The 26,648-nt window shown below is 55.7% G+C and overlaps 1 protein-coding gene across 2 annotated transcripts in view; it reads right to left on the reverse strand.

Moving 5' to 3' along the window:
* The window catches only part of PRKCZ (protein kinase C zeta), a 117,179-nt gene that overhangs the window by 33,924 nt on the left and 56,607 nt on the right, over positions 1 to 26,648 (reverse strand). For both annotated transcript variants that reach the window (XM_024125471.3, XM_028487971.2), the window contains exon 5: positions 1,748 to 1,833. In XM_024125471.3, the coding sequence (XP_023981239.1) occupies positions 1,748 to 1,833 (86 nt within the window). The remainder of the gene's footprint in view (positions 1 to 1,747; positions 1,834 to 26,648) is intronic.

Here is a 26,648-nt window from a genome sequence, read left to right on the forward strand (position 1 = left end):
GCGGGGGCTGGGGGGGGGGGGCGCAGGAGGAGTGCCAGGCTCTGCACCCTGCCGTCAGAGAAATGGGATTTCCTCGGAGAACCTGCAGGGAGGGAGAGGCCAGGCCCCTCCGGGCGGCCTGCCGGGTGGGTGGGCTTCGTCGTGGGCCCGCGAGTCAATTTGTCGTGAAAGGAACAAGCAGTTCTCTGATGTCCTGAAGGGTGGCCCATCCCGTCTGCCTGAGACCCTCTCTGGCAGAACCAAGCCGGTGCCCAGATGCACGGGAAGAGAAGCCACCGGCCACAAGCTGGCTGGTCATCCGTTTTTTAAATAAACACGGGAGGGCGGGCAATGGGGGCCTCGCGTCATGGGGGCTGGACGTTTCCACTTCTCCGGGCTTCGCCCGGTCTGTCTGGGTGGTTCACCGCAAAGTCTCACGTCCACACACGTCGGCCAGGCCCGTCCCTCCTGCGCCCCAGGCCCTCCGCCCCCACTCGGCGACACCCGACCCCCCCTCGGCATCCGATGTCCTGAGGACCCCGTGCCCTCCCAACGTTGCCAAGGCTCCCAGGGCCCTTCTCATTCCCGACAGACACGCCGCGTCCCTTCTTTACACCCAACATAGCACCCAGGGCTCCCCCGCTGACTCTTCCCCGATCACCCATCACAGTAAACGATAAACCACCGTGTCGTGTGCACCTCCCGTGTGCCAGGTGCCGGCACAACCTTCCGGGCAGAGTGCTGTGCCCGGCGGGAGGTGGCACACACGGGGCTGTGAGGGGCGCGGAGAAGGCGCGCCACGTGGGGGGGGGCGGGGGGGAAGAGCGCTCAGCGCGTGCGGGGGTCCCCAGGTCAGCAGGCCGTACTGCACTCCGTGGTGTCCCCCAGACTCAGGTCCACCCAGAACCTTAAGTGGAAAAAGTATCTTTGTAGGTGCAGTTAGCTAAGATGGGGTCACACTGGGTCCTAATCGTGACGGGTGTCCTTGGGGAGCCGAGACAGAGAGCAGGCAGCAGAGGCTGGAGGGCTGAGCTCCCAGCCCGGGAGCTCCGAGGACCGCCAGCAACCCAGAAGCCACAGAGGCAAGAAGGACCCTCCTAGGGCGGCGGGAGGGGGCGCGGCCCCGCCCCACCTCGGTTTGGACTCCGGACTGCGAGGGCACGAACGGCGAAGCACCCAGTGTGTGGCGCTTTGTGCGGCAGCCCCGGGGCACGTGGTCGCCGGCCACGGGGCCACCTGCGGGTGCCTCCCCGCCCACCTGCCAACGGGACGGCTACACAGCCACGCGAACCCCGTGGTTTCTACAGGACACAGGGCAGCACGAGGAGAAACACCAGATGCTCAGCTAAAGCGCCTTCGGAGCGGGCCGGACAGTGGGGCCAGCGGGCCGGGGGGCTGGAGGGCTGTCTCGGGCTCTAGGCTTCGCAGGACACCCTTGGGACCAACAGGGGACACCGTGGGGTAACACACGCATCCTGGTTACGGGACAAATCTGCGTCCCTTCTGAATGCACGCGGGCAGGCGGGACCATGGAGCCACAGCGCCTGGACAGGGGATCCCGTAACAGGGACACACAGGCCGAGTTGATCAGAAAAGACCAGAGCTGGCACCGTCCCGGGCTCGGGGAGCCTCGTAAAGGGCTCGTTGTCAGCCAGGGACAGTGGCTGTGAAAGCGGCTCGGAGGCCTCGCCTGTGCGCAGAGCAGAGCCCGGCACCTCCTCTGGCGGGGGGGAGGGGGGGCATCTTGGCGGCCTCGACAGCAACTCACCCTGTTAAAGCGCTTGGCTTGGAAGAGGTGGCCGTTGGCGCGGTACAGCTTCCGCCATCTTCTGGCTCCGCGGCGGTAGATGGATTCTGGAAAGAACAGCAGAAAGGGGTAAAGAAACGGCCTAGTGGCCCACGAGCCCAGCTCCGCCACGTGTGGTGCGGTGGGGACAGGCCACCCGCCGAGCTGACACGCCTGCGTTCCCCCAGCCACTCCTCACGCGATCCCGGGGTCGACCGCCCCTCGATGCCCCTGGATGTGCCGCGAGGGCTGCCCTCCGTGGAGGGTCAGGCTGTGAAGACATCGGGGCCCGTGTGTCCTCCCATGTGTTTCCGTTCCACCCCCTTCCCTCCGGGCGTGGAAACCAGGCCCCTCTCCACACAGGGTCAGGCTCCGACGGGCCGAGGGCCCCCTGGACGTGCACACCCAACCGTCCTCAGAGGGACCCTGGCCGCCGGGGAGTCCACGGTCAGCCCGAGCCGGGGCGTCCGTCCAGCCAGCACCATCCCGCCCCCTCCGTCCCGGGCTCCCGTTTGAAGAGCAAATCTAGGGCCAGAAGTAAAGCCAAACCAACCGGACACTTATTGTCGAATTGAAAGTTACCAAAACCGTCGCTTTCACAACCTGCATTCAATAATTCAAACTCCTGAGGAAGGAGGCTGCTCGTTAAAAACGCCGAGCTAAACGTATAGCCAGAGCCGTTGGTTTTATTCTTCCTCAAAAATGTTTCCAACTTTGCTCCTTCAAAACACTTTGAAAGTATGTGAAAACAAAATACTCAGGATACAACGGGAAGCTTTGTGCTTTTACAAAGCTCTGTAGAGAAGGAGACTTTCATGAGAGTCAGGGAAGTGCCAGGAATATACTGACGTGGAAACTGTAACAGAATGTTTTTAAAACAAGCAAATTACAGCTCTGGCTGGAACCCGCCGAAACCAGGTCACGGTGACTGCAAAACCGGCTTCTCTCCCGTTAAATGGGAGACGAAGTGGGAAACCGAGAAGCCGACACCCAGACAGAACAGGGCCGGCCAGAGGTAGCGTCCTCACCCCGCAGCCCATCTGCCCTGGGCTCCAAGGGGTCCCTGGTGATGCCCCAGGACCCCCGCCCGGATGACAGGGTGCGGCCCTCCTGGCCTGATTTGGGGGAAGCCTGGCTCCCCGGCAGGTCCCCGCTAACGTCCACAGGCCTGCCTGCCCCGTGTGTGGCGTACACACCCCCCGGCTGTCCCAGCAGACGGAGGAATAAGGCACTGAGCGACACAGAGGGAGCTGGGCCCTCAGCCGGGGATGCGGTGGCACGAGACTCTGGCTCTTTCCTGCGTTCACACACGTGCCGTGTGAAAGCCTGAAAATGCAGCCCACCGGATACCCTTCAAATTTGAGCAAAGCCACCCGAAATAAGAGACTCAAAGATGTCCTAGCAGAGGCCAAGGGGTATTAGGGAGCCCCCAGCAGGACGGAAAGCTCAGCGAGGGGACAGGATGGAGCCCTGCATGACCCCTGGGTGTGGAACAGGACTGAAGGAAGGCGGGGGATGTCCCGCTGTCCACAGAGAGAAAAGCCTGGACCCCTGCTGCCGCGTGCCCTCCCAGATCACACGTGGAAGCCCCACCCCCAGCCCCCATTTGGGGGCTGTATTTGGAGGTGGGGCCCCTAAGGAAGCAATGGAGGTTAGCGGTCACAGCGTAGGGCCCCTGATGGGATTAGCATCCTCACAAGAAGAGGAGACAGCCGAGCTCTGTCTCCAGGGCGGGAGGACACCGGGGAGGTGGCGAGTGGGCCAAGCGTCCCCACCAGGCACCGACCCTGCTGGCGCCTGGACCTCAGCCGTCCGGCCTCCAGACCCTGGGAAGTCAGCTCCCGCGGTCTCCGCCCCCACCCAGGGTACTGCGAGGGCAGCCCACGCAGACTGGACGCCGGCCTCACTCCACACACAAGCCGTGGCCTCGAAAGATAAGGACTTAAGCAAACACGAGAGGCAAAGCGACAGATTTTAGAAGGAAATGTGGACAATCTTAACAATCCGAGGGGGAGAAAAACTCTGGAAACACGAAAGCACCAGCCCAAAGAGGAGAGGAACACACCTGAGTACCGTGAGGGGAGAACGCACGTCCATCCGGGGGCCACCCGAGAGGCAGACAAGCCCCCGTCTCAATTATCAGCCGCACGCAAGAGACAGGTTAATGATTCAGGATGCGAGGGGCACTTCCACAAATCAGCGAGGAAAAAGCAGCAGAAGTGTCCACAAAAAACAAGTCTCCGCGACGTCAAATGCCGTCCAGGACCAGAGCAATTGGAAGTTTCCTGTCCTCCGAGACAGGGGCTAAACCGGGGCCAAAAGTGATTGTCGAGAGGACGCATGCTTCCCCGGGACCCAGCAACTGCACTGCTCCAAGACCAAGGCCCGAGGGACCTCACCCGTGGGCTCGCAGCCGGCAAAGGGTGTTTGCGGACGCCCAGGCCCATCGGCAAGAGGACAGGTGACCTGCAGGCGTGACTGTTCAGGAGGACCTGTCGGCCGTAACCTGACTTGGGCTATATGCTCAGCAGCACAGACGCATCTTCCAAGATCAAACCAAATGAAAAATCAATACGAAGTGACATACTGACGTCCATAAAGTGGGCTCTGTGAAATGGTGCCCTTGCTACCAAACTAAAAAATAAGCAAAACGGACAATGTGTTGTTTCAGGAGGCACAGTTATGAGACGAAATCCTTCTGGTAAGTGGAAGACCAGGGGCAGTGGGTCAGCACTGGGCGGGTCGGCTGCTAAGGGCACGCCTGTCCACTCCATTGTATGTTTTATAACACACGTGAGTCCCATGCTCTTCAAGTGCCTCGAGTGCTGCAGTAAACAATATACGCCAGAATTGTAAAAAAACACAGAGGGCGGGGCCAGAGGCAGCAACAACCACATGGTTCTAAACTAGTTTCAGATTTTAACAGAACCACAGAGCTCTGAGGCTGCACAGAAAGGCCCCGGCCGCTGCACGCGATCCCGCCGCAGGGGCCCACATCCACTCCCCCGCTGGCTCGCACCCTGACCAGCGGGGAGCAGTGCCCGTGGACACGTGCTTCACACCCCAGGCAGGACACCGACCAGCAGGGCTGCCTCAGAGAGCCACGGCACTGATGTGACACTGCTCCCAGGCGACAGAAGTTGCAGATGTGCAAGTTAAGGGAGGGGAAGCAGGGAGAAAAGTGGCGAGCAGGCAGGAGGGGGCCGCATCCTCCAGGCCCCCCCTGACGACCAGCCCTCCTGGGGGGGGTCAGCGCGTGTCCTGTGCGCACAGGACCGCCGCGCAATGTCGGGCAGAGGTGTGACCGTGCCGTTGTCTTTAACTAGAGACTGAGCATGGTTTCAGGAGGTGCCTCTTGGCAAGGAGGGGACTGTGGTGGTTAATTTCACGTGTCAGCTGCGTTGGGCCCTGGTGCCCAGATCTGTGGTCAAACGTTATTCTGGATGTTTCTGTGAGGGTGTTTCCGGATGAAATGAACGTTTAAACCAATGGCCTCTTGAGAGAAGCCGCAGGAGGGTGGGCCTCGTCCAATCAGGCGAAGGCCTGAAGCGACCCAGAGGCTGACATCCCCCAGCAAGAGGAAGCCCTGCAGCAGATGTGGACTTCGGACCTGAACCTCGGCAGCGGCTCTTCCTGCGTCCAGCCTGCAGCCCCCGCGACCATGTGAACGAATCCCTTACAGTGAATACTCTCTCTACACACGCGTCCTGTTTATTCTCCTTCTCTGGAGAACTGACTCACATGGACTCTCAGGTGGTACTTTCCACTACTCCCCACCCCAGGCAGAGACAGGAAGGTGCTGTCAGAGACCCTGGCAGTGCAGACCCCGGCTCCACACCCTGGCATCACTCCCGGCAGAGGCAGGGGAGCCCCTGTGGCGTCCAATCCACACCCATGTTGCCACCTGGAAAGCAGTGCCCAGGTGACTTACGAGGAACCACAAGGGACAGCAGGGCATCCTACATTTAAAAAAATATATACACTTTTTGTTTTGAAGTAATTTCGGGTGTACAGAAAGTTGCAAAGACAGTTCAGAGAGCTCCTGTACAACCTGCCTGCAGTTTCCCCTCGGTTAGCATTGCTCCGACACGGTGTGAAAAAGAAGAGGACACACGTCCTCAGAGGACACGCATGTGCAGAGTGCTTCCGGGGCGGGCGCTCCGGGGATGGGCCGCCCCACCGCCCGCTGCACCCACCGCGGGCCCTGCGTGTCCACCTTCCCATTCGGCTGATCTCAGCGGTAAGCGGTCCTGAAGCCCAGCCGGTGGGCTGGCAAGGCCTCCGTGGGAAGCGGGCCCTGGGGGGCGGCTCCGGCTGACCCCACAGCTGCTCCACCCAGTATCCTGGTGGGTCAGGAGGCTCCATCTCGGTCACCACGTCAAGGCCGACTTCCGAGTCAGAGGGGCTCGAAGTCAGAGGCTGCTGGGCACCTCGGGTGTCCGGCCCTCCGTGGTGCCCGTGCTCTGGGCGGACACGGAGCGGGAACGACAGTGGGTCCTCGTGGCCCCGTCTGCCCAGCCGCTCCTCTACCTTCTCTTGGCCTGGACGACACCCTCAAAGAAGCTCTCTGCTTGTCTTTGGAATTCTATAATTAGGACGGCTGCAGGGAACTTTAATGAGCTCAGTTTCTATGGCAATGGAGCATCTTGAGGGCTCTGACAAGGCGAAGAAAATACACTTTAAAAAGGGAGCTTAGAGCGACAGACCTTGAAAGAAACCAGGCAGCCCCCAGATTTGGGGGGGAGCATGGGGTGCTCCGAATTTTCAGGGCAGATCACAATGCTACTGGAAGCCTCTCTGTTTGCTGGACATGGACCCACCGCCCAGGTGACCAGCCCAGCACAACCCCCGGACAGCCCTGGAGCACCTCGAAACTGTGGCGGGAGTGCTCCGGCGACGGGGCATGTGGGTCGGCCGAAAGCCTTCCTGGTGGTTCCGGGTTGGTGAGCAGCCCTCGTCGCTCGGGCTGGGGGTGGGGTCCTCAGCAGAGTGTGCGCTGCTGCCCCCAGGCCCAGCTCCCTCCGGGCGAGTGGTGTCCCCTGGGGCCCATGCCCAGGAGGGCAGGGCCCGTGGCCTGTGCGCAGCGCACTCAGGCCACCCTGTCCTCACTGACCACACATTCCACCAAAAGGCTCCTATTGCAGGCTGCACGTGGCCATCTAGAAACACGAGTCTGGGGTTTACGTGGGACGCTGGCCTGGCCACGGGCCCCGTATCTGGCGCTGCTGAGAGGCCTGGTGGCCACACAGGCTGGGGGTCCCAAGGGACAGTGGCCAGTGTGGACAAACAGTCCCAGGAAGCCCACGGAGCCACACAGCTCGCCTGCATTTCCCAGTGGCTGGTGGCACCTGACCGTGGATCCGGCAGCCCGCTGCTACGCACACCAGGTGGTCGCTGTGTCTCAGGAGGGACCGGGCGCTGCCCCCAGAGCCGTGTGACCCAGACCCATGTCCTCCTGCGGCTCTGTGGCTCGTGCTGGGGGCGGGGCAGCGGCGAGCAGGGCACAGCTGGGCTGGTGGGGTCGCCCCCTCCAGGGCCCTTTCCCTCGTGGCGTCCTGCTCCTGGCTCTCATCTGTGTCCCAGCAGAAGACGTGACTTAAAATCCGCTGCTCCGAGAGGTGGGTGAAGGGGCCTGAGGCTACAGATGCAGACCTGGGAAGGGTCTCAGAGCCACCCTGGCAGGAAGCCAGCCACGTGGGGACGGTGGCAGTTTGGTCCTGTCAGCAGGCCGGCTCCCACAGAGGCCTGCCTTCCTCACGTGGTCCCGACGTGGCCCCCAAGCCTTGGCATTGCTGGCGCGGAGCTGACCTCATCTGGGTCTAAAGCAATCCAAGAAGGGCGACCCCAGGGACGTCATGGGTCCAGGGCCGTCACGTGACTGAAACCACCCAATCAGGCGGCAGAGAGGGGCTTCCCTCCGAGGCCAGGTCGCCCCTCCCCGGGCAGTGGAGCAGGGCCTGGGCGTGGGTGGCTGCGTGGACGAGGGGGGGCCAGCCCCAGGGTGTGGCCACGGGAAGACAGGGTGACCAGGGCCAGGCTCGGCTGGACCCACCCCACACTGCCGCCTCTGGACACGTGCTGCGGGGATGTCCCTTGCGGGGACTGCCCATCAGCTGCGGCCACAGCCATCTGGAGCACCTGCCAGCGCCGTGGCCCGGCAGCACCGGTGGGGCCTCCCGCGGAGAGGAGGCTGGGGACCGGGGCCAGCATGCGGTTCGCTTCCCTGAGCCTCACGCGCGGCGGGAGAAGAGGCGCGAGGGTCCCCCCATTGCGACGCGCTGTGTGCAAAGTGGCGGGGCAGACACACGTCCTCTGAGGCTCGGTGACGCCTGCAGGAGTCCACCTGCCGGACACCCTCCCTGGTGGCCAAGATGGACATCTGAGTTGTGCCCGTGAGGACACAGCGGCTGAAGGTCAGGACGCTAGGCTCCGTGGACAGGAGAGTGGCCACGGGGGCCATGGAGCCGCCGCGGGGGGTGGGGAGGGGAAAGGGGCGTCTCCCTCGAGGAGTGGCTGACGGACGCCCCCTGACCCGGCGCTAGAGCCCCGAGTGGCGGATTCACTCTCACAAAGGCTCCGAGGGACGGGGGGCAGGCACGTGCAAGAGATCCAGCCAAGGACCAGGTTCCTGATTTTTGGAAAGAGAAATGCTTAAGTAAAGCATGGTCTTCTGCTTCCCAGGACAGGAGCTGTGAGGGCCGGACGGCGTCCTCCGTGTACGGCAGGGGCCCGGCCAGCACCTCACACGGGGGTTCAGGGCGACCGAGCCATCCAGACCCGAGGGCCCATCCCTGTTGGCTCGGGCTGCTGTCACAGGGCCCCAGACGCCCCATTAAAGAACAGACCTCGACGAGGCACAGGGGCTGCAAGGCCAGGGCCACACCCTAGGGGCTCCCAGAAAGGGCAGGCCTCCCAGGGCTCCTCAGAGCTGTCCCTTTGTCACCAAACACCATCCCTTAAGAAACCCAATCCTAAGAGGTGTTTTGAGAGGGAGGGGGGATATTATAACAGTTCAACTTTCTCACAGTTTTTATCACAAAGATACAAACTTGTCATGAACTGAGTTGAGCTTTGATGAAACGTCTGACCAATGTTTTCAGAAAGATCCTCTGGAAAAACGTACACCAACGTGCAAGCGATCTGTTGCAAATGAGTTCCACTGAACCACCTCCCCTCCATGCAGACGTCTTCCTTTACGGACTCACTTCTTATAAACAGCACGAGTCCTGGAGCTGCTCAGAGCCCACCTGTGCTGCAGGGGCCCGCGTTCCCCCAGACCCGCTGCACCTGCGGCCCGGAGCACAGGGCCAGGCCGAGGGGAGAAGACCTCGGGCCGGGAATATGGGCACCCCGAGTGTGCCAGGGGGAAACGATGGGCGGGGACTGAGGACGCAGCCCCTCCAAAGACAGCCAGTGGCGGCTGGACCACAACAAGGACGGGCCGGCATCACGGCCAGACGTGCGGGTCAGAATGGGAGACAAGGCTGGTTCCCGGGAGGCCAAGCGGAGAGTGAGGCCCGGCGCTCGTGGGATCCAACTGCAGATGAAAACTGGGGTTCAGGGCGGCCGAGACAAGCCAGCCCCAGGGGCTGCCTGGGTCCTCCCGGGACTCCACGACGGACCCACAGACGGGCTGCAAGCAGAGTCTGGGGGCTGGAGGCCCGGGTTCTGGCGACGGCCTCTGCCAGCTCACTCGGCAGGGGGGCTCCCGGGGTCTCTTCTCCTGTGGCACAAGCACCCCTCCCCGCGGCCCCATCTGTTACCTCCCAAAGGGCCTCCACATACAGCTGGGGTTGGGGCCTCCACACAGGAATCTGGGGGGCACGTTTGGTCCAGAACAATCTGCTCCTGGTCCCCCCAGATTCATGCCCCTCTCACACGCAAAACACACCCACTCCATCAACAGCCCCGAAGCCTTCACTCCTGCAGCAACACTGACGTCCAAAGTCTCACTGAAACATCATCTGAACCGGGCGGGGGGGGTGACACTCAAGGTGCGATCTGTCCTAAAGAAAACCGCCCCCGGCCTGGACCTGGGAAAGTTGTGTGTTTCCAAAATGCAATGTTGGGGGACTTCCCTGGCGGTCCAGTGGTTAGCACTCGGCGCTCTCACTGCCGAGGGTGCAGGTTCAATCCCTGGTCGGGAAACTAAGATCCCGCAAGCCACATGGAGCGGCCAAAAAACAAAAACAAACAAAATGCAATGTTGGGACAGGCATAGGATGGTCAGTCCCACTCCAAAAGGAGAAAAAGAAAAGGAGCGAAAGCAACAGGTCCCCAGCAAGCCCCAAACTTGGCCAGACAGATTCGCCAGATCTTTAAGGCTCAAGAATAACCTCTCTGGTTTCATGTTCTGCCCTCCAGCCTCACTGGAGTGGCGGGGTGACCCCCACTACGAGGCTCTCTCAAAGTCCCAGAGGAAAGGGGAATGTGGAGAAATGAACCAAAAATCCAGGCTGCCCTTCAAGGCATTTGCTGAGTCCTACGCTGCACAAGTCCAGGGCAAAAGGCCAAGAAATCAAGCAGAAAGCAGCTGCTAAAAGGTTAAAAAAAAAAAAAAAAAAAAAAAGCTCGGTGGAGATATTTGGCTGATGCACAGTGCTGGGGAGACAAAAGCTGGAGATTGGGGTCCTGGTGACCCCCCCAGACTTTTCCAGCTGCAATTACTAAAAGAGATTAAAGGAAAATGAGAAACAGACCAGCCTCAACGGAATCAAGGTGACTCACCCACACTCCATCTGCTGGGATAAAGACAAATCCTTTCACGAGGAAAATAACATCACTCAGAGCTCCTACAGTGTTTCAAACATAGTATCTGATATTCAGTAAAAAGTTACCAGGAAGGCCAAGAAATAGGAGCATTTGACCAACTAGTCAATAAAAATGGACTCCCAGGAGATTCAGATATTCAACATATATTGAAAAAGACAGGTAAAATGAGAGAATTTCACCTATGAACTGGATCTATTAAAAAAGGAATCAAATTTTAAAAACCCGAACATTTTAGAAATTCTCAAAGTGAAAATACAGTGATTGAAATGAATAATTCAGGAGACATATTTAAGAGCAGGTTAGACAAAATAAGACATAGTGGTAGAAAAGATCCAGATTGCAACACAGTGGGGGGAAAACCAGGACGGAAGAAAGTGCAGAAAAGAGCAAGAGGGCATATGGGACATGGTGAAGAGACATGGATGTGGAGCCTGGGGGACGAAGGGAGAGGGGACAGGCACCATCTGAAAGGACACGGCTGATATATTACAGCAGAGACAAAAGACACTGTGCCCCAGATCCAAAAAACTCTACAAACCTCAGGATAAATTCAACATTCCCCCTCTTTTGCAAGGCTGCTAAAACAGAAGAACAAAGACCATTTTTAAGGCAGCCAAAGGAGAAAGAGAAGCATCCAAGGGAATAACGGGGGGACAGGCGAGTCTCCAACAGAAACCACGGCTGAGGCCAGGTGACGCACCAGACGTGCTGAAAGAGCATCACTGCCCACCTGGGCTCCACACCCGGAGAAAATGGCCTCAAAAACGAAGGCAACAGAAAGATGTTTGCACAGAAACAAAAACCAATTAGCTGTCAGCAAATCTCTGCTAGAAGAAATACTAAAGGGAGTTTTTCGGGAAGGAAGATGGCCTCGGACGTAAGCACAATGCTGCAGGAAGAAATGTGTAAATCAGAAGGGGAATCTGAATGAACACTATTTAAAACAACACTAACAATGACTGTGGAGTTTAAAATATAAGTAAAATTTACACACATGACAACAATAGCATAAAAATCGATAAGGGGATAAATAAGACTAAAGCGTAGTAAGGTTCTTGCCTTACCCAGAAATAGTAAAAGCAGTAACTTAAGGTGCATTCCAACAATGTTTCTTAAAATTCCTAAGGTAGCCAGAATATTTTTTATTTTATTTATTATTATTATTTTTTAAAAATAATTTATTTATTTTTGGCTGTGTTGGGTCTTTGCTGCTGCGCGGGCTTTCCCCAGTTGCGGGGAGCAGAGGCTACGCTTCATTGCTGTGCGCGGGCTTCTCGTTGCGGTGGCTTCTCTTGTTGTGGAGCACGGGCTCTAGGCATGCGGGCTTCAGTAGTCGTGGTTCGCGGGCTCTAGAGCACAGGCTCAGTAGTTGTGGCACACGGTCTTAGTTGCTCTGCGGCATGTGGGATCTTCCTCGACCAGGGCTCGAACCCGTGTCCCCTGCATTGGCAGGCGGATTCTTAACCACTGCGCCACCAGGGAAGTCCCTATTATTTTTAAAAATATTTATTTATTTATTTTATTTTTGGCTGTGTCGGGTCTTAGTTGCACACGCAGGATTCCCCCACTGTGGCGTACAGGCTCCTTGTTACAGCGTGCAGGCTTCTCTCTAGTTGTGGCGCGCAGGCTCCAAAGCGTGTGGGCCCTGCAGTTGTGGCACGTGGCCTCTCTAGTTGTGGCCTGCATGCTCAGTAGTTGCAGCACGCAGGTTTAGTTGCCCCACGGCATGTGGGATCTTAGTTCCCCAACCAGGGCTCAAACCCGTGTCCCCTGCATTGGAAGGCAGAGTCTTAACCACTGGACCACCAGGGAAGTCCCGCTAGAATTTTTTTATTTTTTGGCTGCATTGGGTCTTCACTGCTGCGCGCGGGCATTCTCTAGTTTTGGCGAGCAGGAGCTACCCTTTGTTGTGGTGTGTGGGCTTCTCATTGTCATGGCTTCTCTTGTTGCAGAGCACGGGCTCTAGGTGCACAGGCTTCAGTAGCTGCAGCACACAGGCTCAGTAGTTATGGCTCACAGGCTCTTGAGCGCAGGCTCAGTAGTTGTCACACCCAGGCTCAGTTACTCCGCAGCATGTGGGATCTTCCTGGACCAGGGATCGAACCTGTGTCCCCTGTATTGGCAGGTGGATTCTTAACCACTGTGCCACCAGGGAAGTCCCTAGAATATTTTTTTAAGTATATTTTTTTTAAGTATTACTTAACAAAGCTAATAAAAGGCAGGGTGGGGTGATAAAAAAATAACACTTGATTAAACCAAAAGAAGGCAGGAAAGGAAGCCAAAAGAAAGAACACATAGGTCAATTACAAAATACGTAGTACGATGATTGGTTTAAACTGTAACTTATCAGTATGACATTAAATGTAAATGAACTAAATGCTTCAGTAAAAGACATGTATTTCACATTAGGTCAAAAACAACAACTAACTTCTGCTTATAAGAGCTGTTTCCAAAATATGATACAGAAAAGTTGAGAGTATAAAGGTGGAAAAAATATACCACATAAACACTAAGATCCCCCCGTTCCCCCCCAACACACACAGGCATAGTTATACTAATGTCAGACAAAGGAGCCATAAATGCTAATAATATTTTTCATCTAAAAGAGCAACATTTCATGATGATAAAAGTGTCAATTCAAAAGGAAGATATAATGATCCTAAATCTGTATGCACCTAACATAGCACAAAATACATGAAGGAAAACAAAAGGAAGAAGTCAAATTTCCAGTAATTTAATACCTATAGATAGTAGAGATATTTTAAAGTATAATAAAGATATGTACTATGTCAGTAAGTATGATTTAGACTTTTAAATATCCTTAGAAACACAACTTACTAAAAGTGACAAAAGAAGAAATACAAAATCTGAATAGTTAATTTGTATTTTAAAAATTAAACCTAGAATTTAAAATGTTCCCACAAGGAAAACTCCAGGCTCGTGGAGCTTTGCTATAAATTCTTTCAAATAATTAATTTAGAAATAACATCAATCTTAATGTAAATCTTCCCAAGAATTAAAAAAAAGCTCAGGGACTTCCCTGGTGGTCCAGTGGTTAAGAATCTGCCTTCCAGTGCGTGGGGCCCAGGTCTGATCGTGGTCGGGGAACTAGATCCACATGCATGGCACAACTAAGCGTTCGCATGCTGCAACGAAGAGCCCGTGAGCTGCAACTAAGACCTGGCACAGCCAAAATAAATTAAATAGATACATAAATTTTTTTTTAAAAAGCTCAATTAATTTTTTAAGGCCAATATACCTCCATGTTTAACTCTGACAACATTACAAAAAAAGAAAATTATAGGTCAATTTCTCTCATAAACATAGTGGCAAAAATACCAAACAAATATATGCAAATTGAATCCTGCAAAATATAGAAAGGGTAACACATTATAGCCAAACAGGGTGAACTAAGTGAATGCAAGGTTGGTTTAACATTCAAAGCCAAATAATGTAATTCACTTTATTAACAGAATAAAAGAGAAAAGTATGTCAACAAATGAAAAAAAAATCCATCTGGTCAAATTCTATGCCATTCAGGATAAAACCCTCAACTAGGAATAAAACAGAACCTCCTTAATTTGATGATGGGAATTTACAAAAGAAAGAAAAGTCATTCAGCAAACAACATCCTTAACGGTAAAATTTTGAAAACTTTCCACTGAAATCTAGAACGAGAGGATGCCTGTTGTCAGCATTTCTGTTCCACAATGTTTTGGACACAGGCTCAATGTTTTGGAAAGATAAACAGTGCCAGTGCCACAAGGCAACAGCTGAAGGTTTGGAAACAGAAATAAAACTCACTGGCGAAATGGTAGTGTATATAGAAAACCCAAAGGGACCTGCAGATAAAATACTAGGAGTCTTTTAAATTAATTAATGTATTTATTTCTGGCTGCACTGGGTTCGTTGATTCGCCACTGTCACAAAATACACCGTGGAGATAAATTTTAAAAGCTGGTTTTCATAGTTAATATGATTACTTTATTTTTAAATAATTTTATTTTGTTTTATTTATTTTTGGCTGCGTTGGGACTTCGTTGCTGCGCGCGGGCTTTCTCTAGTCGCGGCGAGCGGGGGCTACTCTTCGTTGCGGTGCGTGGGCTTCTCATTGCGGTGGCTTCTCTTGTTGCGGAGCACGGGCTCTAGGCACGCAGACTTCAGTAGTCGTGGCATGCGGGCTCAGTAGTTGCGGCTCGTGGGCTCTAGAGCACAGGCTCAGTAGTTGTGGTGCAAGGGCTTAGTTGCTCCACAGCATGTGGGATCTTCCTGGACCAGGGATCAAACCTGTGTGCCCTGCATTGGCAGGTGGAGTCTTAACCACTGTGCCACCAGGGAAGTCCCCAAATACTAGGATTAATATGTGAATTAACAAGGTTGCTGGACAAGAGTTCAATATCAACAATCAACTGCATTTCTCCATACATTTTTATAAGGAAACAAATAGAAAACAAAATTATAAAAGGAACACCACTTAAAGCAGCATTAAAAAGTAAATGGCAGAGACTTCCCTGGTGGTCCAGTGGTTAAGAATCTGCCTTCCAATGCAGGGGACGCGGGGTCGATCCCTGGCTGGGAAACTAAGATCCCACATGCTGCAGGGTAACTAAGACCCGATGCAGCCAAAAATAAAATAAAATAGATAAATAATAATAATTTAAAAAATCACCCAGAAGCAAACAAACACTAATAAATTCTTTAAAAAAAAAGTAAATGGCAGTGAAGTGATCTAACAAAAATTGTGCAGGACTGCTACACAGAAGACTACAAATGTTACTGAAAGAATTTAAAGAAGAGTTAAATCTATTTTCATGGATTGGAAACCTCAGTGCCGTAAAGATGTCAATTCTCCCATGTTGATCTATGAACTCAAATGTAATCCAAATAAAAAATCTCATTGGGTTTTGGGAAACTTATAACCAACTGTAAAATTCGTACAGAAATGGAAAAAGCAAAAAACAACCAAGATACTCTTGAAGAAAAACAAAATTGCAGGACTTAAAACACAATGATATTAAGAGTTATTATAACGCTGAGTTAGGGGACTTCCCTGGTGGCACAGAGGTTAAGAATCCACCTGCCAATGCAGGGAACACCGGTTCGATTCCTGGTCCGGGAAGATCCCACATGCCACGGAGCAACTGAGCCCGTGTGCCACAACTACTGAGCCTGTGCTCTAGAGTCCACGAGCCACAACTACTGAGCCCGTGTGCCACAACTACTGAGCCTATGCTCCAGAGCCCACGAGCCACAACTACTGAGCCCACGTGCTGCAACTACTGACGCCTGTGTGCCTAGAGCCCGTGCTCCGCCACAAGAGAAGCCACTGCATGAGAAGCCCACGCACCGCAATGACGAGTAGCCCCCGCTCGCCACAACTAGAGAAAGCCTGCGCACAGCAATGAAGACCCAACATAGACAAAAAACATTAAAATAAGTAAACAAATTAATTTTAAAAAAAAAAGCTGAGTTAAAACTGTGTGATATTGGTGTAAAAGGCCAACAGGATAGAACAAGTCCAGAAACAGCCCACCCCCATCCCCGACAATGTGTGATAAGGATGTCACTGAATTGTGGTGAGAAAAGGATGGGTTTTCCTGTAAGTGGTCCTGGATCAACTGGTTATCACCATGGCAGGGGGCGGAGGGGGGGGGGGCGGATAACCTCAGCCCCGACCTCACGCCATACACAAAATTCACTCCCAGGTGATGTAGGACTAATGAAAAGCTGCAATTTGGGCAGGAGAGAAAATACGCAGGACCTCGGGTTAAGGGGATATTTCTTTAACAGGATACAAAAAGCACAAATTGTAGAGTGAGCGTCCAGTTTTTGTTCATCAAGAGTGGAAAGGCAAGCCGCTGAGTGAGGGGAGATGTTGGCAGTGTCATATCACAACACACAAAGAGCTCCTGTAAAGCAGGAAAACAGATGCACAGCCGATTAAGTTGTTTTTAAACAACCTGATTTTGAAACTAAGCAAAAGACTTGGACGGGCACCCGACAGCAGTGGGTCCTAAACAGCCCGTTAGTGAGAAGATGCTTACTTAGCCTCAGGGGTAAAGAGGAGATCAGACCAAGGCCACGATGTGGGACCGTTCACACGTGCTGTGCTTGCAAAGAGCTTCTGACAAGCCCGTGTGCTGGAGGACGTGTGAGCGGGACCCCTACAGCCCGAGAAGAGGGTGGAAACGCACAGTTATCACAACCGTGCTCCCGGCACACACCTCCTAAAACCCTAGGAGTCCTGAGTGGCTTCTGTAAGCTGATGAGACTGGCTTCAGGTTGGGGGCTGTCGTCACGGTCCAAGGCATAATTAGAGGGCTGGAACTTTCGGCCCTACACCCGCCCTCTGGGGAGGGGAGAGGGACGGGAGGTGAGCTGCGCCCCCAGCCATTTCCCTCCCCTCTCTCCACACTTCAACACCATCTCCCCCGTCCTCAAAGATTTGAGCCACAGGTCCCCATCTCTCTAGCTCCACACCAATGACCTTAAGCTTCCCCGTCCTCATCGACACCGCAGACCTACATCCCTCAGGATCGCCCACCTGCAGGCCTGCGTCTGTGCCCGCACCCAACCTTCCCCCTGCCAGCCCACCTCCGTGACATTCCTCACCCCACCTAAGAGGCCATCAAGTGTCAGCAACACCGTGACTTTATGCGCCAGAAAGAAAGAAAACGTTGCCGGCTGAACGGGGACACCCAGACCTGCACGATGCACTCCGATTTCAGCCGCGTTAGGAAGCCGGAGGTGCGTCCTAGAACGGACAGAACACGGTGTGTGGGGAGGGGCTCCCGGCTCTCCTGAAAGGAAGCCCGCCTGCCCTTCACCCTGCGCTGATCTCTTCCACTTGGGTGGAAATCGGGGAGCCTCGATGGACAGGTGGTTGGACAGGAGGCTGGACACACACACGTGCCAAATTCTTGTAACCCCTGCGTCTGAGGGTCAGATCATAAGGAAGGAGGACTGAGGAGAGGACCTGGACCCCCTGAAGCAGCGGCTCAGGGAGGCTCTGGCGACGGTGGGGCTCGTCCCAGGCAGGGCTGAGGTCCACGTGGGGAGCCAGCGGGGCGCCGGGGGCAGCGCTCAAGGGTGAGTGCCCCCAGATGCAGGTCAGTGGCCACCCACGGTGGCAGCAGCGAGCGGCAGGGAGGGTGGTTCTCTTGGATAAACCAGCCCTTAGGAGCAGATCGGAAACCAGATGAAAGAGGCGGGGGCGGGGGGGGTCCCTCTCCTTACACCCCGCCCTGCAGGGCTCCACGCCCACCAGCCCAGGCCATGTGCAGGGCCTCCCACCAGTGATGATCTGAAGGTGGGCGAGTGACCAAGGGCATGAGGCGTCGGTGTGACCCAGCAGTCGGGGACCCTGGCGAGGCACCTGACGGAGGGAAAGCCCCTCCGAGGAAACCAGCACTGCAGAGAGAGAAGCAGGTCCGGCCGCCCGAGGATGAGCTGGGGTCAGTCCTGGCTGTTGGGTGTCCTGCCTCAGTTTTGGAGAATCTCTTTTCAGTTCCTGGTCACTCACGGAAGCCCTTAGGAAACGCCCCCTCCTGTCCGGCTCTTCCCCCTCCCGGGGCCCCCCCGGCAGAAACCTGCGCTCCCTCAATGCCCAGCCAGCGACCAAGTCCACCAATTCTGCCTCTGGCTGAGGCTGGACTCTCCCCACGCCTCCTGCCTGCGCCTGGCCACAGCCTCCCTGCCCCGTCCCCAGCCCAGGCCCTGGGAAGCCATCACCTTTCCCGTGTGGCTCCCAACGCAGACACGATCAAATCTCAGGGACACACACGACCCGCCTTATTATTATCTGGGGGCCGTGATCTGGCCTCCCCCTGCCTCCTCGGGCGGGTCTGTGAGAAGGTCTGTGAACAGGGCCGCTGAGAGGCCGAGCCCAGGCGCAGCTCCGAGGGTGAGCCGGTATCAGCCCCTGCGTCACAGCTGCTGCCAGCACCCTCTCCCTGTCCCACGCCCGGCCCCCTCCACGGGCGTCCTGGTGAAGCTCAGTTCAGTGGTTGTAATTGGAGTGTTTTAATACCCGTTACAACCTCTGATCATCAGAGGAGAAAGGGGCAGCTACCGTGGACTCCACTTTACAGATGAGCAAACTGAGGCCATCCAAGGCCAGAGGTCGCGGAGAGAGCTGGAGGGGCTCCCAGGCTGCCCCCGCCCCCAGTGAGCCCGCCGGTGCCTTCCCTCTGTGGGTCTTGCTCTCACTCCAGGAATCCCTCTAGAGGGGCCAGAAACCGCCCACAGCAGGGGGCCAGGAAGCCCCTGTGGTCGGCTGAGGATCCACCCCCAGAGATGACCCGTCCTAATCCCCGAGCCTGTGCCTGTGTCACCTTACGTGGCAACAGGGGCCCTGCTGGCGCGATTAAGGTAAGGACCCCGGGAGGGGATGATCCTGGATTATCTGGGCACCAGCGTCACCACGAGGTCCTTGTGAAGGGGAGGCAGGAGGGTCAGAGTCAGAGAGAAGATGGGGTGATGGAAGCCCTCAGGGGTGCCTCTCACCCAGCCCGGCCCCCAGCGGCTCTCCTGCCCCAACCATCTTTGGTCCAACGAGGAAGAAGAGGGAGGCCTCTGAGAGAGACAGAGACACAGAGACACAGAGAGAGAGAGAGATGTGACTAAGGCGGGCCTCCCCCGCCTCATCCTGCTGTTGTCCTGGGACCACGCTGGGGCCCAGGCAAGGCCATCCCCCTGCCCTGGACTCACCCCAGTCCCTGTGGACAGCCCTGTCCACCTGGAGGAAGGACTCCTCTCCCCACACCACGTCTCAGAGCAGCCGGCCAGCTCTGCCTCGCGGCTCTCAGCCACGTGATCACCTCGTCCCAAACCCATCCTGCTCGGACGGCCGTTTAGCGAGACCCGCACACGCCAGCACGATCCCCGTCCTACCAACCACAAGCCCCGGGCACGCCCGCGGCTCCCCCACACTGCCCCTCGGCTCCTTTCGGGTCCACGTCTGCAAGCAGCCTGCGGGCCCCTCCTCCTGGCCAGGGACAAGCCAGCTCCTGGTGGTCCGCGAGCGCAAGACTGGAGCGCCGCCTCCTTTCTGGGATCGAAGCACCAGACCTGGGAGAGAGGCAGTGAGGCCACGACACACGACCGCACGCCCTTTGCAGCCATGCGACAGGACACGGCCTCAGGGCCTGAGAGGCTGGCACCGCGATGAGACCACCTTCCCGTGAGTGCTGCGTCCTCCGTGTCCTCAGCATCCTCGCCGAAACAGCACCACGATGCTCGGATGCCCACCGAGGCTGCGCGGATGAACGGCGGGAAACCAGGGGTCAGCTGAGCAGCTGTCGGCGTCCTTGGCTGATTAAGTACCCGGACGTGTCTGACCACGAACGGAGACTCAGTGGAGAGTAAACACTTCCAACCCTGAAGGCTGCTCCCCTCACTTGGAAGATGGTGTCCGTGCGCCTACCCGCGCCCACCGGTCCACATCCACGACAACCTGCCTGCGTCCACCTGTCCACACTCAGCTCTCTGCACTCACCTGCCCACACTCACCTGCACAGTTCACGTGGGACCCACCCTCCAGTGCCCCCTTTCCCGGTCCTTCCAAGTCCTGCCAATCTTCTCCCAGCGCTGGACTCCTGCCCCCTTTCCCTGGCCCTCTGCTGCCGTGTCTTTGGCCCTGTGGGCAGCAGCGGGCCACACAGGCCTGCTGGCCCTGACCCACCCCACTCAGCATGGGGCGCCTGCCCGGTCCACGCTCTGACCACGCAGCTCCCGCCTCACAACGGCTCCAGGACGGGCCCCAGCTTCCCTCCCCTCCCCCCACGCCAGGTCCCACAGCGTCCGAGCTCCGCCCACACCAGGGCCCAGTCCGGTCCCACCCCCACCCCCCCCCCCGCCCACCTGGGCAGAGCCAGCGCCCCTACCCCTTATCTCGGCTGAAACAGCGTCTCCTGGTGGAAGCAGCCCTCCCAGGGCCCTTCCAGCCAGGCGCCCGTGCCTTCCCTCCCTCTAGAGCACAAACTCCACGCGGACAGGTGGCGCCATCCCAGTCCCGGAACCAGACACGGTCACCAGGGGCCTGGTACACAGAAGGCCGCGAGGTGCGGGCGGTCTGTGGTCAGCGAGGTCTACCCTCTTCTCGCTGCTCCAGGGGAAGCGCCCGGCGTCCGCCTGGCCGCCGTGCCAGCCTCGCAGCTCCACGGGCCCCGAGTCTGGGTTTCAGCCAAAGAGAACGTAGCCGTGTGACCCCAGTTTTGATGTTCAGCTGCTGACAGCCTTCGAGCACCCCCTTCCCTTCCCTTCCCTCCACAGCTGAGGGAGCTGACGAGAAAGCCCCAAAGCCACCCCCTGCGGCCCCAGGGGGGGTTCACAGCCCGAACGCCCTGGCCCTGCTCCCCCACGCCCCCCGAAACCCAAGTCACCTGGGACCGCCTCGGGGGCCCACCCTGCTCCCCCGGAGCCTCGTGACGCCAACGGGAAAGGAACCCCGCACAGTCCAGGTCCCGTGCAGCCCCGTCAGTTACCCTGCTCCTGGACCGTGAGCTTCCCGAGGGCCGTATTCACATCTCTTCAGGTCTCAAGGAGCAAAGACAAAGCGGCTGCTGTTCAAGTACCCATACCCCCACCCCCGCCCCATTCTAGAGGGACTAAGAAGCAAACTGCAGCCCCACCCGATGGGGAGGGCTTCCCAGAGAAAACGACTTATTCAACTTCTTCATGATAGTAAAGACTCGTCGGGCTTCCCTGGTGGCGCAGTGTTTAAGAATCCGCCTGCCAATGCAGGGGACAAGGGTTCGAGCCCCGGTCTGGGAGGATCCCACATGCCGCGGAGCAACTAAACCCGTGCGCCGCAACTACTGAGCCTGCGCTCTAGAGCCCGCGTGCCACAACTACTGAAGCCCGCGCGCCTAGAGCCCGTGCTCTGCAACAAGAGAAGCCACGGCAATGAGAAGCCCGCGCACCGCCATGAGAAGCCCGCGCACCGCAACGAAGAGTAGCCCCCGCTCGTCGCAACCAGAGAAAGCCCACACACAGCAACGAAGACCCAACACAGCCAAAAATAAAAATTAAAAAAAAAAAATTCGTCACGTTGATATGAATCGATTAGAGAGATGGTTAGAAAGAGTGCAGGGGCCACGTGTTTGTAAGGGCCTCGCACATGGGGGAGGGGCAGAAAAGCGAGGCTGGGGCGGGCGTGCGGGCGGCGGGGCGGGGGGCCCTCCCCCAGCGGGTCTGAGAGCATCTCCAAGGCCCTGCAGACACACCTGCTTCTCCACATCTCAGCAGCGTATCCCACCCTCCCTCAAGAGAAGCACTGCCCCTTCCCCAGAGGGAGAGGCCTAATCATGAGAAAAACAGGAAAAGAAAAAGCGAGGGTTGGGTTGTTGCGGGCTGTGTGCCTCGCAGTTGACTGCACTGCACGCCTTTGCTTCGGGACCCTTTAGTGAGGCGGGGGGCGGGGGGGCATCTTTAGACTTCTGCAAAGTTGTAATAAAGGAGAGAACAAAATACAAGTTTCTAGGAGTCTAGAAACAAACCAACAAAAACAGAGCAAAAACTTGTAAGCAGACCTCGAAAAGCGCACACTGGACTCCGAGGAAAGAATATAAATTCAAAAGATTCCTGGGGCAGAGCAAGGGGTTGGGGGGACTGGCTCCAGGACCACCCTCCCCCCCACTCCCCCAGCCCATCGCCCTCCTGACCTTAGGGCCCCACCCAGAAGGACACTCCTCCACCCACCAGACAGGAAACGCTGCTCTGCCGTGTCTGGTAAAAAGGAAAAGGGGGAGAGAGCGAAAGCAAACGGGACTGTTTTTCCAAACCCCCGTGACAGTCCTCCCTTGTGGAAAGGATCCCACAGACAGCGAAGTGAACCCCAGGCGGGACACCCACGATACACCATTGGCGTGTGTGGGTGCTACGGTGCGCCCGTTACTCGCCTGTTATTTGTGAATTTCTGCTGTGCATGTGCTCTGTGTCTATCGTGTATCTATTACACACGTACGATACACCTGTTCCGTATCTACTATGTGTCTATGGCGTGTCTGTTCTGTGTCTCTGCTACGCATAATATGGGACATGTCCACCACACATCTACCCCGTGTCCGCTCTGTATCAGATGCTGGTCCAGGCCGAGGATACGCTGAATCCTGTCCCCTCACAGGCCTAGAGGCAGGCATTGACATCTCCGTTTCACGGGCAGACCTACAAGGTAGCATCTGGACTGCAGGTCGGTTCAGTATTTCCAAAGCTTTTGATCCCAAACCCCCAAGTAACAGAGCGACAGACGTGAGGGCCACAGAGTGGATAGGAAAACACACGCTCACGGCAGAAGTCCCACGAACCTGGCCGAGGCCTGCATCCCTGAGCACAGCTCTCGTCCTAGCGCCCCGTTCTAGTGGGTGAGGGATAAATAGTCGGGGAGCTGTCACCACGGCTGCGGAAGAACAGCAAAGAGCAGGGAAAGGAGCTTTCAAGCACGGCAGCAGGTGCTGGACCCGCATACCAGCCCTGCAAGGCAGCCACTCCTACCCCCCACTTTACAAGAAGGGAAACTGAGGATAGGGAGCCTTGTCCTGGGTCCTGCAGCCAGTGGTGACACAGGCCAAGCTCAGCCCAAGGTGCCTGGCTCATGGTCGTTGACAGCTGAGCTGGACTGAATGAATGAATGAATGAAACACACAAGCTCAAGAGAGAACAAGGAAATCCGCCTCAGACCCCCACTGGAGGTTGTCCCTGGGGTTTCACGACCAGGGCCACCCTGAGAAGTGGGGGAGGGAGTTTGCCCACCGGCCTCCTGCCAGTTAGAGGACTCAGCTGGTGCAGTTTCTTAAGTCTCTTAAATCATGTTTGAGATTCAAAACAGCTTTGGTAATTAAACACACAAAAGGGCCTGATTCTCCTTGAGATTAAGCTTTTGAAAGGCTTTAAGAATTTACTGGGGGGAAAGCCCACGTTGTCACAACTAAATTCTGATGCGGGATTTACATATCGAGAGGAGGACTCGAAGGTCGAGAAAGAGGGGGGCAGGGCCAGCACCAGAGGAGCCCCCTCGGGATCCCTCCACCAGGGAGAACCTTTCAATGTCTTTTTACTAGTTACTAAAAGTAACTAAAAGTAACTACCTCCTCATTGCAACGACCACCTTAGAAAATCAGACACAAGGAAGTCAGGAACCCTAGGCCTCCAGGGGGTGGGACGGCATCGTAGGACAGCCCCCCAAGAAATCATGGAGTCAAGATTACATATCAGTACAGGCACACCTCAGGGATACTGTGGGTTTGGTTCCAGCAAATATAAAGCAAATATTGCAATAAAGCGAGTCACACGAATATTTTGGTTTCTCAGCACATATAAAATTATGTTTACACTAGACTGTAGTGTATTAAGCGTGAAGTAGCATATGTCTCAAAAAATGTACATACCTTAAGTAAAAACTACTTTATTGCTAAAAAATGCTAACCATCATCTGAGTCTTCAGCAAATGATTTTTTTTTTTTTTTTTTTTTCAGTATGCGGGCCACTCACTGCTGTGGCCTCTCCCGTTGCGGAGCGCAGGCTCCGGTCGCGCAGGCTCAGCGGCCATGGCTCACGGGCCCAGCCGCTCCGCGGCATGTGGGATCCTCCCGGACCGGGGCACGAACCCGTGTCCCCTGCATCGGCAGGCGGATTCTCAACCACTGCGCCACCAGGGAAGCCCCAAATGTTTTTATTTTATTATTTGTTTATTTATTGCTGGTGGAGGGTCTTGCCTTGATGTTGACGGCTGCTGACTGACCAGGGTGGTAGTTGCTGAAGGCTGGGGTGGCTGCAGCAATTTCTTTCTTTCTTTTTTTAAATTTATTTATTTTTGGCTGCGTTGGGTCTTCACTGCTGGACGCGGGCTTTCTCTGGTTGCGGCGCGCGGGTTCTAGGTGTGTGGGCTTCAGTACTTGTGGCTCGTGGGCTCTAGAGTGCAGTCTCAGTAGTTGTGGCGCATGGGCTCAGTAGTTGTGGCTCACGGGCTGTAGAGCGCAGGCTCAGTAGTTGTAGCACACGGGCTTAGTTGCTCCGCAGCATGTGTGATCTTCCCGGACCAGGGCACGAACCCGTGTCCCCTGCATTGGCAGGCGGATTCTCAACCACTGCGCCACCAGGGAAGCCCCACAAAATGTTAGATGGCATTTTCTCCCAATATAAGTCCATTTCATCTATATTGAAAATCTGTTGTGCAGTGTAGCCACCTCCATGAATTATCTGAGCCAGATCTCTTGAATAACTTGCTGCAGCTTCTACATCAGCACTTGTTGCTTCTTCCCCTTGCACTTTGATGTTGTTATGGAGACACAGCTTCTTTCCTTAAACCTCATGAACCAGCCTCGGTCAGCTTCAAACTTCTCTCCTGCAGCTTCCTCACCTCTCTCAACCTTCACAGAATTGAAGAGGGTTAGGGCCTTGCTCTGGATTAGACTTTGGCCTGAAATAATACTGTGGCTGGTTTGATCTTAGATCCAGACCGCTCAAACATTTTCCATATCAGGGACTTCCCTAGCTGTCCAGTGGTTAAGACTCCGCGCTCCCAATGCAGGGGGCATGGGTTCCATCCCTAGTTGGGGAACTAAGATCCCACATGCCGCGTGGCGCAGCCAAAAACAAACCCAAAACAAAGAAAAAATAAAACTTTTTCCATACCAGCAGTAAGGCTGTTTTGCTTTCTTATCATTCATGTGTTCACTGAAGCAGCACTTTTAATTTCCTTCAAGAACTTTTCCTCTGCATTCACAACTCGGCTGTTTGGTGCAAGAGGCCTAGCTTTCAGCCTATCTCAACTTCTGACATGCTTTCCTCGTTAAGCTTAATCATTTCTAGCTTTCGATTTAAAGTGAGAGACGTGCACCCCTTCCTTTTACTTGAATATTTAGAGGCCACTGCAGGGTTATTAACGGGTCTAATTTCAATATTGTCGTGTCAGAGAACATGGGGACCCGAGGAGGGGGAGGGAGGGAGGGAGAGGGGGGAACGGCTGGTCGCTGGAGCAGTAAGAACAGACACAACATTCATGGGTTAAGTTCACCATCTTATAAGGGTGGTTCGTGGTGCCCCCAAAACAATTACACAGATCACTGATCACAGATCACCGTAACTAACGCAATAATGATGAAGTTTGAAATACTGTGAGAATTGCCAAAACGTGACACAAAGATATCCTTGTCCACAGGAGCTGACCTCACAACAGTGACCACACGAGGTTGTCCACGGAGAGGACGGGACACAGCCTTCAGATCCAGGGGCAGAGCCCTGGGAGCAAACCTCAGAGCTCGGAAACCAGGAAGGCAACCAGCAGGAAAGGGCAGCTCAGGGCCACGGGGGTGGGGACAGAGGAGAGGTCCTGGTGGCAGCTGGTGACCTTCGCGCGAACAGGGTGACAAAGCTAGATGCCAACACAAAAGTTGCAGCCTCTGTGGAATTCTGGGTCCTGCGGATGGTCCCCCGATGGACGTGTTTTTCCAGGTGGCACATTTCGAAATAATTGTAGCAAAACAGCCTCTACCACTGCAAAATAAAATGAAACCAAAGACAAGACTGCAGCCTGCAGTTGGGCTGAGACCGGCTCCTCCTTTGCCCTTGGGCCATGATCACGGGGTCAGGAAGACCCTGCGGATACCTACGCGCTTCGCGAAGACAAGAAATCACTCAAATAACTCGGGGTTTGAACCAGCTGGCTCCGAGCACGCAGTGCACGCAGCTCGCTGCCACCAGGGTGCGGAATCCGAGGGCCGTCTTTTCCCACGGAGAGCATCCTCGTCTCACTTTCGTTCCTTTGAAAACGCAATTCAAGGTTTTTCTGCTCCTTGCGAGTCGCCTGATTTCGCTGGATGCGGACACGTGACGTCCAACTTAACTGGAACAGCAAACTGGTCATCCCCAGGATGCGGCTTTGTTGAACAAACGCCTACAGGCTCACTAAATGCACAACGAAGGGGTGACCGGAGACTCCTGTGTGGCCCCCACCCTCACCCTCGCCTCTCTGGGTGGTTCCACCGGCAGGTCCTCCAGGTTCCTCTGACCAGCCATGGTCCCCGCCCCCCGCCCCCAGGAACCCCCGCCCCACGGCCACGTCGGCGGTCCTCTGCGCTTCGCCTCAGGGGTCACACCCCCCCCCGCCCCGGCC

The sequence above is a fragment of the Physeter macrocephalus genome, chromosome 3, assembly GCF_002837175.3.
Source record: "Physeter macrocephalus isolate SW-GA chromosome 3, ASM283717v5, whole genome shotgun sequence".
NCBI lineage: Eukaryota > Metazoa > Chordata > Mammalia > Artiodactyla > Physeteridae > Physeter > Physeter macrocephalus.